This window comes from Jaculus jaculus, chromosome 16, assembly GCF_020740685.1.
Source record: "Jaculus jaculus isolate mJacJac1 chromosome 16, mJacJac1.mat.Y.cur, whole genome shotgun sequence".
Lineage (NCBI taxonomy): Eukaryota > Metazoa > Chordata > Mammalia > Rodentia > Dipodidae > Jaculus > Jaculus jaculus.
Window position 1 is genome coordinate 58842855 of NC_059117.1, and position 14211 is coordinate 58857065.

Consider the following 14211-nt stretch of genomic DNA (forward strand, 5'->3'; position numbering starts at 1 on the left):
AAAGGGTAAAGTGGGGGGAGGGAGGGTATTACCATGGGATATTTTTTATAACCATGGAAGTTGTTAATAAAAATTTGAAATTAAAAAAGGTGTGAGCCACCATGGATGGCTTCCCACAACTTCTTTATTTTAATTTTTAAATATTTATTCATTTATTTGAGAAAGACTAGACTCAAACAGAGAGAAAGAGAATGGACACACCAGTGTCTACCACTGTAAACAAACTCTAAATGTATGCGCCACTTTGTGCATCTGGCTTTAGGTGAGTACTGAGGACTTGAACCCAGACCATCAGGATTTATATGCAAGTGCCTTTAACCACTGAGAAATCTCTACAGCCCTCCTTTGACTTAAAAAATATTTTATTCATTAATTTGAGAGGCCGAGGGGGTGAGGAGAGGAAGAGGCAGATAGAGAGTCAGAGAGAGACTGGGTGCACCAGCCACTACAAATGAACTCCAGACACATGTGCCACCTTACGCATCTGGCTTATGTGGGTACTGGAGAATTGAACTTGGGTCCTTAGGCTTCATAGGCAAGTGCCTTAACCACTAAGCAATCTCTTCAGCTCCCCCTTCTTTGACTTCTTAATTCTGCCACAATCTGATATGGTTGGGCAATGTGCTAGTTTTGATATGTAGTTATTCTATGAAGAATCCTGGGGGGACACAGGTGGCATGTGCTGTGTGTATATATGTTCCCAAACAACAAATTATGGCCTTAGAGAAATGGTTCTTGAAATACATGGAAAGCACCAGGCCACAGGCTGCTTGCAGAAAGGCCACTTCAGAGGAAGCCCAGCAGTATTTTATTCTATTGTTAATTTTAACACTGAGAGCAGGAGCTTTTATAGCAAGTGAATTTTTAAAATTTTCATTTTTCTTAGGTATTTTAAAATTGTTAAGGAAAACTTTTATAGTATACATATTCAAATCTTTCTCTCCATATATAACTATATATATGATATATATATATATATGTATATATATATATATATATGTATATATATGTGATTGTGTGTGTGTGTGTATATTTATGAAATACTGCCTTACCTATGGACCATAAATAGAATAAATAAGATCTTTTTTCACCATTTCACCTTTTCTCTATTTTTCCATTTTAGGAGTTTTCCTTAGAGAAAGCCTTGCATGTAATGATAGGAACTTGGGACGATATTTCTTTTAATATCAATCTATATCGTGACACTGGAGTCTATATTCTTTCTTCAGTGGATGAGATTCAGGCAATCCTTGATGATCAAATCATAAAAACTCAGACAATGAGAGGCTCACCTTTTATCAAACCATTTGACAAGGAGATCAAGGTATGTTAAATATCATATACAGTAGCTCACGGTCATTTATAAAACTTGTAATCAGGCCGGGCCTGGTGGCACATGCCTTTAATCCCAGTACTCAGGAGGCAGAGGTAGGAGGATCACCATGAGTTTGATGCCACCCTGAGACTACAGAGTGAATTCCAGGTCAGCCTGAGCTAGAGTGAGACCCTACCTAGAAACAACAACAACAACAAAACCCCCCCAAAACTTATAATCATTCATATATATATATGAATTATATATATATATACACATATATATGCAATAATACATCTATATGTGCATATATATATATATATATATATATGATTACAAGTTTTTTATATTCTGACATAGGTCTATTTGTTAGATGGCTTTAATTTTTTTTCAGTGTAGGGTTTCATGCACCACCACACCCAGCTTTAAATTTTTTTAAATTTCTTTGCAAGTGGGTGGGGGGAATGAGAATGGATGTGCCAGGGTTCCTTGCCACAGAAAATGAACTCCAGATTCATTGTGCATCACTTTGTGCATTTGGCTTTACGTGGGCACTAGGGAATTGGACCTGGTCTGGTAGACTTTGCAAGCAAGTGCTGTTAGCCATGGAGCCATCTCTCCAGCCCTGAGAAGCTATTTAAAGTCTCCTCCAAAAGTTTTTTTTTTGTTGTTGTTTGTTTGTTTGTTTTGTTTTTCAAGGTAGGGTCTCATTCTAGCTCAGGCTGACCTGGATGGCCTCAACTCGTGGCAATCCTCCTACCTCTGCCTACCAAGTGCTGGGATTAAAGGCATGTGCCACCACACCCAGTTCAAAAGTTTTTTTTTTTTAAATAAGTAAATAAATAAATAAATAAAATATGTTTAAAATCCTGGAGCTTAATACAGCGCACTTTTTTTTCTGAAGGCCTGGGAAGACCGTTTGATTCGAATCCAGGAAACGATTGATGAGTGGTTGAAAGTGCAAGCTCAGTGGCTGTACTTAGAGCCCATCTTTTGCTCTGAGGACATCATGCAGCAGATGCCTGAAGAAGGGCGTCAGTTTCAGACTGTGGACAGACACTGGAGGGACATCATGAGGTTCTGTGCTAAGGATCCAAAGGTGAAGGTTTTTTTTTTTTTTTTTTTTGTATTTGCCATATGTAAGCCTTTGTTTTGAATATTTTTAAAAAAGCTCTTGGTCTGTTTGTCTCTAAAAAGAAAGTGGGGGGTGCTGGAGAGATGGCTTAGTGATTAAGGCACTTTCCTGAGAAGCCTAAAGACCCATGTTCAACTCTCCAGATCCCACATAAACCAGACGCACAAAGCTGAGGCAGGTACAAGGTTGCACATGCTTACTAGATGGCGCAAATGTTTGGGGTTAGATTTCACTGGCACAGGCCCTGGCATGCCAATTGTCTCTGTCTCTCTCTTGCTCTCTCTAAAATATTTCTTTAAAAAGCTCTTGGGGTTGGAGAGATGGCTTAGTGGTTAAGGCACTTGCTGGCAAAGCCAAAGGACCCAGTTTCAATTCCCCCAGTACCCACGTAAAGCCAGATGCACTAGGTGGTGCATCTGGAATTTGTTTGCAGTGGCTGGAGGCCCTGGTGCACCCATTCTTTCTCTCTACCTGCTTCTTTCTCTCTCTCTCTCAAATGATTAAAATAAATAAATAAAATATTTTTAAAAGCTCTTGACTTTATTTCTGAGTACAAAAAGACAACTCACTCATTGTGAACAAACTGAAAAGTTTAAAAGTAGTACAATAATTTTACCTTTCAATTCATAAAATGCTACTTCTAACTCTTTATTCATACATGCATACACATACATACATAGTGAAGCTACTTCAAATGTACACTTAATTTCACTTGACTTCAAATGGACAGTTAATTTCACTTGATTTCCACTATTCCAACAACCACTGTTCCCTACTTTGATGCTTAATCTCTGGCTGTCAACTTGACAGGTTTTAAGACTCACCATGGAAACAGATCTCTAGGAATATCCTTGAAGGATTTTCCACATAAGGTTAATTGAGGTGGGAGGACCCACCCTAGCTGGGCTGCGCCTTTCCGTGGGCGAGGGCCCTGAGCTGAATCCAAAGGAGGGAGCGGGCTGAGCACCAGCATTCACTGCTCTTTTCTTCCTGACCATGGAGCGCTGAGACCAGTTGCCATCCCTCCCCCTCCATGATGGACTGTAACCTTGAACTATAAGCTGAGATAAGCCCTTCTTCCCTTAAACTGATGTTTGTCAGGTATTTTGCTCCAGCAACAAGCAAGGTAACTAACATACCTCCTCAGAAAATAGAGAAGAGGGGCTGGAGAGATGGCCCAGTGGTTAAGGCACTTGCCTGCCAAACGTAAAGCCCAAAGTTCATTTCCCTAGTACCCATGTAAAGCCAGATGCACAAAGTGGCACATGCATCTGGAGCTTGTTTGCAGTGGCTAGAGGCCTTGGTGCTTGCTCTCTCTTTCTCACTGCCTCTGCTTGCAGATAAATAAATAAAAAATAAAAAAAGAAAATTGACAGCAGATGGAGAAGGAGTAGTTCAAGTGATTTTATATTTCCTTCCAAATAATAGGGTAAAGAATGTGCTCAGTCGGTCTCAATTCCTACCTGTCTTCTAGTAAGTGCCTTGTCCTGCAAGGTTCTAATGTTGAAAGACAGCCTAGGTGCTTTTTATACACATCATAATCATAAACCAAAACGATGCATCTACTTTTTAAATGTATCCAACTTAATAATTTTTTCAATACTGGATAAAAAAGCTAATATAATAAATGCTAGATTTATTGAAAGTCATCAGTATATAGAAAGTTATGAGTTTCAAGGATTTAAAAAATATTTTATTTTATTTATTTATTAGAGAGAGAAAGAGAGAATGGGCATACCAGGGCCTCTAGCCACTGTAATCAAACTCTAGATGTGTGCACCATCTTGCGCACATGCATCACCTTGTGCATCTGGCTTGTGTGGGTTCTGGGGAGCTGAACCTGGGTCCTTAGGCTTTGCAGGCAAGTGTCTTAGCTGCTAAGCCATCTCTTCAGCCCACAAATTTTTATCTAAACTGTCAACTGGAGGAACTTTGTGGCATGTGATTTCTTACAGCTCAGATGTCAGCCAATTTTTCTATGAATAGTCAGTTAATAAATATGTTAGATTTTATGAGACATGCAATCTTTTTCTTTTGCTATGCTCAATTATACTGTCATTGTTAGTGAAAAAGCAGAGATAATATAAAAATGAGTGGCTATATCTCCGGCCCAGTAAAAATTGCTTATAGACACTGATTTTTTGTTTTGTTTTGTTTTGTATCATCTGTTTTGTTTTTCAAGGTAGGGTCATTCTCTAGTCCACGCTGACCTGGAAGTCACTATGTAGTCTCAGGCTGGCTTTGAACTCATAGTGATCCTCCTACCTCTGCCTCCCGAGTGCTGGGATTAAAGGCATGTGCCACCATGCCTAGCAAAAATTTAGTTTTTTTGAGGTAGGGTCTCATTTTAGCCCAGGCTGATTTGGAACTCACTGAGTAAACTCAGGCTGGCCTTGAACTCCAACTTGCATAGCACACCCAGCCTGAAAATTTAGTATTTTTGAAATGTAATTCAGATTCATATTTATGCCTTATATCTAGTATATAACTATCTCATCTATAAACCTGTTTCTTTTAGGTTCTTGCTGCTACATCTTTAACAGGCTTACTGGAAAAACTTCAGAACTGCAATGATCTTTTGGAGAAAATCATGAAAGGGCTGAATGCATATCTTGAAAAGAAGCGGCTTTTCTTCCCTCGGTATAGTGCATAAATCTGTTGTGTCCTAACCTAGAGCCTTTTCTTCTGTGTGAAGGGTTGTCACTAAGGTTTCTATATTTATGCATTTTATGTTTTCCTCTAGTTTTTTCTTCTTATCTAATGACGAAATGTTAGAGATTTTGTCAGAGACTAAAGATCCACTTAGAGTTCAACCACACTTAAAAAAATGCTTCGAGGGCATTGCTAAATTGGAATTCCTGCGCAACCTGGACATTAAGGCCATGTTCAGCTCTGAGGGTGAGCGGGTGGAGCTGATTTCCCTCATCTCCACATCTGCGGCACGGGGGGCTGTGGAGAAGTGGCTCATTCAAGTAGAAGATCTAATGCTGCGGAGTATTCACGACGTGATCGCTGCATCCCGCCTGGTATGTTTCCTAGGGTTCAATGTACACCCTGATTCTACAAAGGCTAGGCTTTAAGAGATTTTGAGTGGGTACCAGTAAGTTCAAACTTAAAAAATTCTTACTGGGCTCAGGCACTTGCCTGCAAAACCTAAGGACCTCGGTTCGATTCCCCAGTGCCCACCTAAGCCAGCTGCACAAGGTGGCAAATGTGTCTGGAGTCCGTTTGCAGTGGTGTACCCATTCTGTGTACTCTCTCTCAAATAAATAAATAAAAATATAAAAAAGAGTCAGACATGGTGTTGCATGCCTTTAATCTTAAGCACTGGGGAAGCAGAGGTAGGAGGCTCACTGTAAATTCAAGGCCACCCTGAATCTACAGAGTGAATTCCAGGTTAGCCAAGAGTGAGCCCCTACCTCGAAAAGCCAAAATAAATAAATAAATAAAAAGTTCTTACTACTTTAAGCCAATTATTATTTTCTTTTCTTCTTTGTTTCTAACATTATTAAAAAGAATTGATAATATCATTGCTATAAGAGAAAATAGTATTATCAGAGAAAATAATGAAATCTAGAGTAACTTAGAATGGTGGAGGGTCCAACCATAGGCCCTTCCAGGAAAGTGATACTGAAATTGAGACCTAATAAGGGTAAGTAGGAAGTGCCAGGTAAAGATTGTATTAAAGAACACATTAGAGACTCCATAGTGAATTCCAGGTCAGCCTGCGCTAGAGTGTGACCCTACCTCGAAAAAACAAAACAAACAAACAAACAAACAAAAGAACACACATTAGGGCTGGAGAGATGGCTTAGAAGTTAAGGCACTTGCTTGTAAAGCCTAAGGACCCATGTTCAACTCCCCAGATCCCACATAAGCCAGATGCACAAAAGTGAGGCAAGTGTAAAGTCGCACATGCCCACTAGGTAGTGCAAAAAAAAAAAAAAAAGAATATACATTAAAGTTTTTAACTATTGGCTGGAGAGATGGCTTAGTGGTTAAGGCACTAGCTTGCAGAAGCCAAAAGACCAAGATTCAATTCCCTAGGACCCATGTAAGCTAGATGCACAAGGTGATGTGTGCATCTGGAGTTTGTTTGCAGTGGCTGTGGTCCTGGCAACCAACCCATTCTCTCACTCTCTCTCTCTTTATCACTGTCTGCCTCTTTCTCTATTAAATAAATGATTTAAAAATTAACTACATCTTCGTATTCTAATAGATTGTATAATTTCATTTTCAATTAATTCTTGGTATCAATGTACATATTTGACTTTATATATATGTGTATTTTTTTTTTCCTTTTTCTGGTAGTCTCACTTTAGCCCAGGCTGACCTGGAATTCATTATATAGTCTCAGGGTGGCCTAGAACTCATGGATGTCAATCCTTCTACCTCTGCCTCCTAAGTGCTGGGATTAAAGGCATGCGCCACCACACCTGGCTAAAAATATTTTATTTATTTATTTGCAAACAGAGAGAGAGACAGAGAAGAAAGACAGAAAGAGAGAATGGGCACACCAAGGCCTCCAATCACTACAAATAGACTCCAGATGCATGTGCCACTTTGTGCATCTGGCTTTATCTGGGTCCTGGGGTATTAAACCTGGGTCCTTTGGCTTTGCTGGCAAGTGCCTTAACCGCTAAGTCATCTCTCCAGCCCCATATTTGACTTTTTAAACAGCTTAAAGCATTTTTATGTTTTCATTATGATAGAAGTAGCATGTATTTTTCATTAAAACTTGGCAGCAGATACCTTAAGTTCCTGAATTCTGATCCACGGATCCCACATAAAAGCCAGAAGCTGTGGCACTCATGATCTTGCACTTATAAGCATGTCTGCGTGCGTGTACACACACACACACACACACACACACACACACACATGCAATAAATGAATAAATAAATGATTTAAAAACTTGGCAGCTTATCTAGCATAGAAATATAACAATTATTGGCAAATGTTCAGCTTGCTTTTCTCTTGTCATCTTTTCAAGTTAGAATTCCCTTGAATCCTCCAGGCTTATCCAGAATCTGCAAGAAAAGACTGGGTCCGGGAGTGGCCTGGCCAGGTGGTGCTTTGTGTTTCTCAAATGTTCTGGACTTCAGAGACACAGGAGGTGATAAGTGGCGGGACAGAGGTAAAACCCACTGATGTCAACCACAGCATTTTCCTTCATTCCCAATTTCTTTGCTAGCTTGTCTAGTCTCTTATTTATTTAGTAGTTTTTGGTTTTTTGAGGTAGGGTCTTGCTCTGTCTTGGGCTGACCTGGAATTCATTATATAGCCCCAAGCTGATATTGAACTCACAGCAATCCTCCTAACTCTGCACCCCCCACCCCCACCCAGTACTGGGATTAAAGGCGTGAACCATTTTGCCCTGCTAGCTTGTCTATTGCAAAGCTAATACCTCCTTAAATTTTTCTATATAGCATTGAAATTACATAAATCTTTGGAAACTTAGACTGGAGAGATGGCTTAGTGGCTAATACACTTGCCTGCAAAGACAAAGGACCCAGGTTTGATTCCCCAGTACCCACATAATGCCAATGCTTGAGGTGGCACGTGCAACTGGAGTTCATTTGCAGCAGCTATATGTCCTGTGTACCCATTGTCTCTGTCTGTCTCTATCTCTCTCTGCTTGCAAATAAATAAAAAATATTTGGAAACATCATTTTTACTAGGCTTACACAAATTCACTGTAATTTGCTTATGTTTTGAGATAAGACTACAGAATTTCCATTTAAATATGTAAAATATGTGTTTGGAATAAAATATATTACATTGATTAAATTGTCTTATTATTTTGCAGGGACTAAGGAAGTATTATAAGGAACTCCAGCATCAACTAAATGATATTGTAGAGCTAGTGAGAGGCAAATTGTCAAAGCAGACCAGGACTACCCTGGGGGCATTGGTTACAATTGATGTCCATGCCAGAGATGTGGTAATGGACATGATTGACATGGGTAGGTGACCTGTTCTTTCATATAAAAGGTAACATGGTGATAGTTTCTAAGAGACAATGTCATAATGTAGGTCTTTTTTTTTTTTTGAGGTAGGGTCTCATTCTAGCCCAGGCTGATCTGAAATTCACTGTGTAGTCTCAGGGTGCCCTCGAATGTCACGCCCGCCTCACCAGCAAGGAGGACGCCACAATCAGGATTCTTCTGAACACACTTTATTGGGGACTGCCAAGCTGCTAGATGCGAAGACCCAGAACCATGAAAGGCAACTGTTTATATAGGGTTTTAGGCTGCCTGCCCCCAAATGATTGGTCAACTGAGGATATGTGGCCACCAGCGATTGGTTACTTTCTGGATGCCTCATTAGCATCGGCCCACGACGGGTTGGAGCATGCACACTGTGCTTGATTTACACCAGCTGTGACCAAGAAGAGGCCGGAAACTGGCGCCAACTTGTAATGGCGTCTGCACGGCTCCTAACATCTCCCCCTTTTTTATTATTTAGACACCAAGGGACCAAATCACCGATCTAGCCTTTCCCACTTCTGGCAACAGGCAATCAAGGTTATAAGGCCTTGGAAAACTCACAACTCACCTTATCCTGTGCAATGAGTTATTCCTCAGGGATGTGCAAAGGCTGAGTGTGAAATAAAACTAGAAGTCTTATGCCTAACCTGGTGCAATGAGAACAAGCTCTCAGGGTGCAAAGGCCACAAGACAGCTTAACAGAGGAGAGAAATGTACAGGTCAAGCAATTGTAAAATTATGCACAGGCACATCATGCAAGTACCAATGAGGCCCAGAGTAAGCACCAATCACTGGTTTCAGCTCCCTATTGTTTCAGAGTTATCAACCAAGCATTAGGTGAATGTCCTGTTTCCAGTGCAGCAAATGCTTGCACTAGCATAGCATTGTCTCTGAGTCTTTGACTTCGCATTTTACAGAAACACCATAGACATCCGACTGCAGCAGCGATCATCAACAGCATCATGGAACCCATTCCAGCCCATTCCTTCAAATAGAGGGTAGCTTTCTATATCCAGTCCAATAATCCCGTAACCAAAAACAAGTCCACTCGTGTTGAATTCACATGGGTCAGCAGTCCAGTTAGTAAGCAAATAATGTGATAACTGGCATGCAGATTATACACAATCCATTTTCCATTCACATCCCAATTGTGCCAATTACCATAAAGTATCATCTTGTTCTTACACTAAATTAATTCTTTGATTAACAATCATTAACCCTCCTCTTAATTGTGCATTAATAGAAGTTTGAACATCCAAAGTATTAGCTACATTAGCTGATAAATTATTCAAAGTCGCAGCAGTTTGTATAGTAATAGCAGCCACAATGGCTGTAGTAATCCCAAAATCTCTTTTGGTTCTAAACAAAGTCATAGAACTAGGAGAACAGCATCATGTATTACAGGTAGAGGTTTTGGGAATACTGAGAGTATTCCCCAACGGGGTTCTGTCCATATCCCCAGCAGGTTGAACAGGGGTAATATCATCAGCACAGCAATCACGATCTTCATCCTTTTCTGGACTCTCTTTGACCACTCGCGTCAGTCTGGCAGGAACCCAAATGGGATTATCTTGATCCTGTGGAAAAACACAAACAGCTCCCCTGGATCTTATTAAAACAGGATCCGGGCCCTTCCATTGATTAGATATAACATCTTTCCATTTTATTTTTTCTGAAACTGGTGATGGTGGCAGACAATGCCTGTCTGCTGCTGACCTACCCATCACGTCCAAATTTAAAAAATTAAGTGTAAAAAGAGCTAGGGAAATAGTTCCCATTGTTAAGCAGGCTTTCACTGTATTATACCAATCTGCAGGAGTCATTGCATGAGCAGTGAGCCTCTCTACCTGAGCCTGAGTAAAGGAGGCATTAGTCCCATATGTCCTAACTGACTCTGCAAGATCTTTTAACTGTTTATGTCCTATGGGCTCATGATATCGGCCCTGAGCTGGATCGTCAAACACTGGAAATATTTGTTGAATTTTTCTTATCTCTTTTGGCTTGCAGAAAGAAGTTCCCTCCATGTATCTCAGTACTTCCCTATTTGTTAAAGGTGGGGCAGAAGGCACAACAGGCGGGTCAGGGCGATATCTCTCAGCCTGATACCTGTCAGCTTCCTCCTCTAACACAGCCTCATCATACAAGTCCAACTCCCCTTCGCTGTCTGAGGATTCAAAAGATCTTACAGAAGCAGTCTCAGAACTTGATGAGCTTTCACTTAATAAAGGATACAAATTATTACCTTCCAAATCTTCAACCTTAGTTTCCTTTTTATCATTAACCTTCATTACATTTTGTTCTTTCCTTTTATTACCTTCTAAATCTTTAACCTTAGTTTTCTTTTTACCATTACCCTTCATTACATTTTGTTCTTTCCTTTTATTCTGTTTTCCTTTTTGTTCCCTTTTTTCTGTTTCTGACATACTGTCCTGATGTTCCGCTAAAGTCCTCTGGCCCTCTTTCACTTTAATGAGCACACAGGGCAAGAAGAAAATCACAACAATAGGATCAACCTCCCAGGGCAGCATACCTCTCAGAAAAAAGTCCGGATCTGTCCGTCCCGTGTGTCAGTTCTGAATCCTCCTTAAAACAGGGATCTTCACTGGTGCAAGATGTCAATTCCCGGGGTTTCGGCACCACTTGTCACGCCCGCCTCACCAGCAAGGAGGACGCCACAATCAGGATTCTTCTGAACACACTTTATTGGGGACTGCCAAGCTGCTAGATGCGAAGACCCAGAACCATGAAAGGCAACTGTTTATATAGGGTTTTAGGCTGCCTGCCCCCAAATGATTGGTCAACTGAGGATATGTGGCCACCAGCGATTGGTTACTTTCTGGATGCCTCATTAGCATCGGCCCACGACGGGTTGGAGCATGCACACTGTGCTTGATTTACACCAGCTGTGACCAAGAAGAGGCCGGAAACCGGCGCCAACTTGTAATGGCGTCTGCACGGCTCCTAACACTCGAACTCGCAGCGATCCTCCTACTTCTGCCACCACGCCCAGCTTGTTTGTTTTTTGGAGACAAGGTCTCACTCCAGCCCAGGCTGACCTGGAACTCACTCTATAGCTCCAGGTTGGCCTCAGACTCACAGCGATCCTCCTACCTCTGCCTCCTAATTGCTGGGATTAAAGATTTATGCCACCATGCCCACTGGCCTTTTTATTTCTTAATAGATTGTTTTTGCATATTTTTTATGTAATCTGAAAAACATGAATTATTTTAATGTTTGTTGTTATGGAAGAGTATGTTTCAAATTCCGCTTTCTAGGTGTCTCACATGATACAGATTTCCAGTGGCTTGCTCAGCTCCGTTATTACTGGGAATATGAGAATGCTCGTGTGCGTATCATCAACTGCAATGTAAAATATGCTTATGAATATCTTGGCAACTCACCTCGACTCGTCATAACTCCTTTAACTGACAGATGTTACAGAACATTGGTATGCATTTAAATTATTTTATTCACACACTACAGATTACCTTTTGGTGCAGTATCATATTCTCTTGTTCAAATTTATTATTGGTTATCCTCATTTATTATCTTGTCTCTGATAGTTGAATATACATATCCTTTCCTAATCCCAAATTCTTTTTATGTGCAATATTGCTGAGTATTCACTTATCAATGATTTAAAAAAAATAAATTACTTATTTATTTGTAAGCAGAGAAAGGCAGCTGCTGTAAATGAACTCCAGATTCATGCGCCCCTTTTGTACATCTGGCTTTATGTGGGTACTAAGGAATTGAACTTGCATTGTTAGGTTTTGCAGGCAAGTGCCTTAACCACAGAGCCATCTCTTCAGCCCCTATCAGTGCTTTTTATCTAGTTTCAAAAAGTGAAATCTAGGGCTGGAGAGATTGCCTAGTGGTTAAGGCATGCTTGCCTGCAAAGCCAAAGGACCTCAGTTTGATTCCCCAAGGCCCATGTAAGCCGCCAGATGCACAAGCTCACCACCACACCTGGCCCAATATTTTAAAGGCAAACAGGATACTTGTGAAATACAGCAGACAAGGAGAGTTTGTTATACTTCACTTGTTTCCTAGGCCTTTTTCATTTCTTCTTTGTAAAGCTAGAAAATTTTGTGCTAAAGCATAACTGAAGGGTATAATATACAACTGGTGTCTCTGAAGCTACAAATAATAACTCCAACAACTGTCTTGTTTCTCAAGTAAACATAGATTTCTTTTTTCTTTTCAGATAGGTGCCTTCTATTTAAACCTTGGAGGTGCTCCGGAGGGGCCAGCAGGCACAGGGAAAACAGAGACCACCAAGGACTTGGCTAAGGCTCTTGCTGTGCAGTGCGTGGTATTTAACTGCTCCGATGGGCTAGATTACCTAGCCATGGGAAAGGTAGCTCAATCATGTAGTTGATAATATGATATGTTACAGACTTAGAGCTAGGTTGAACTGGGTAAACCAAGGCCAAAATTCATGTCTAAATATCATGTGAATGTAATTTAAGCATTACTTGAACTTCAGATTTGGAGATAAAGACATGGCACTAGAGAGATGGCTCAGCAATTAAGAGGCTTGCCTGCAAAGCCTAAAGATCCTGGTTTGATTCCCCACTCCTCACAGAAAGCCAGATGCACAAGGTGGTGCATGTGTTTGGAGTTTGTTTGCAGTGGCTAGAGGCCCTAGCCTACCCATTCTCTCTCCCTCACTCTCTCTCTCTCTCTGCCTCTGTCTCTCACAATCTCTCAAATAACTAACAAAATTTTAAAAATAGAGGTAAAAGACATTATATGCTTGGGGTCTTTATCAAGCTTGACATTCCATTTTGGCTTAAAATGTTAAGCATTATTTATTTTTTATGAGAGAGAGAGAAAATTGGCCCACCAGAGCCTTAGCCACCACAAATGAACTCCAGACATGTGTGCCACCTAGTGCACATGTGTGACCTTGTGCATCTGGTTTATGTGGGATCTGGAGAGTGGAACATAGGTCCTCAGGCTTTGCAGGCAAGTGCCTTAACTGCTAAGCCATCTTTGCAGCCCTTAAGTATTTATTTTAAGAAATGATGTCCTATCTTAAGCAAAATCTCCTGTTGTTTTCTTTTGACCTCAGTTTTTTAAGGGCTTGGCTTCCTCTGGTGCTTGGGCTTGCTTTGACGAGTTTAACCGGATTGAGCTGGAAGTGCTGTCCGTGGTGGCTCAGCAGATACTTTGCATCCAGAGAGCCATTCAGCAGAAGCTGGAAGTGTTTGTATTTGAAGGCACAGAGCTCAAGCTTAATCCCAACTGTTTTGTCGCTATTACCATGAATCCTGGTTATGCAGGACGTTCTGAACTACCAGATAACCTTAAGGTAATAGTTTGTTTGTTTTTTTCTTTTTTTTTTTTTTTTGGTTTTCAGGGTAGGGTCTCAAACTAGCCCAGGCTGACCTGGAATTCACTGTGGAGTCTCAGGGTGGCCTCGAACTCACAGCAATCCTCCTACCTCTGCCTCCTGAGTGCTGGGATTAAAGGCGTGCGCCACCATGCCCGGCAAGGTAATAGTTTTTAAGAGTAAGGGTTTGTTAACCAAAAATAAAAGCAGGGCTGGAGTGATGGCTTAGTGGTTAAGGCGCTTACCTGAAAAGCCAAGGGACCCAGGTTCGATTCCCCAAGACCCATGTAAGCCAGATGCACAAGGTAGCGCTTACCTGCAAAGCCAAGGGACCCAGGTTTGATTCCCCAAGACCCATGTAAGCCAGATGCACAAGGTAGCACATATGTCTGGAGTTTGCAGCAGATGGAGGCCCTGGAATACCTATTCTCAC

General features: G+C 41.0%; 1 protein-coding gene across 1 annotated transcript in view; it reads left to right on the forward strand.

Moving 5' to 3' along the window:
- The window catches only part of Dnah12 (dynein axonemal heavy chain 12), a 196393-nt gene that overhangs the window by 51444 nt on the left and 130738 nt on the right, over positions 1-14211 (forward strand). The window contains exons 19-27 of the mRNA XM_045135823.1: positions 1124-1324; positions 2220-2414; positions 4969-5090; positions 5194-5476; positions 7468-7587; positions 8260-8416; positions 11716-11888; positions 12648-12800; positions 13518-13757. Of these exons, the coding sequence (XP_044991758.1) occupies positions 1124-1324; positions 2220-2414; positions 4969-5090; positions 5194-5476; positions 7468-7587; positions 8260-8416; positions 11716-11888; positions 12648-12800; positions 13518-13757 (1644 nt within the window). The remainder of the gene's footprint in view (positions 1-1123; positions 1325-2219; positions 2415-4968; positions 5091-5193; positions 5477-7467; positions 7588-8259; positions 8417-11715; positions 11889-12647; positions 12801-13517; positions 13758-14211) is intronic.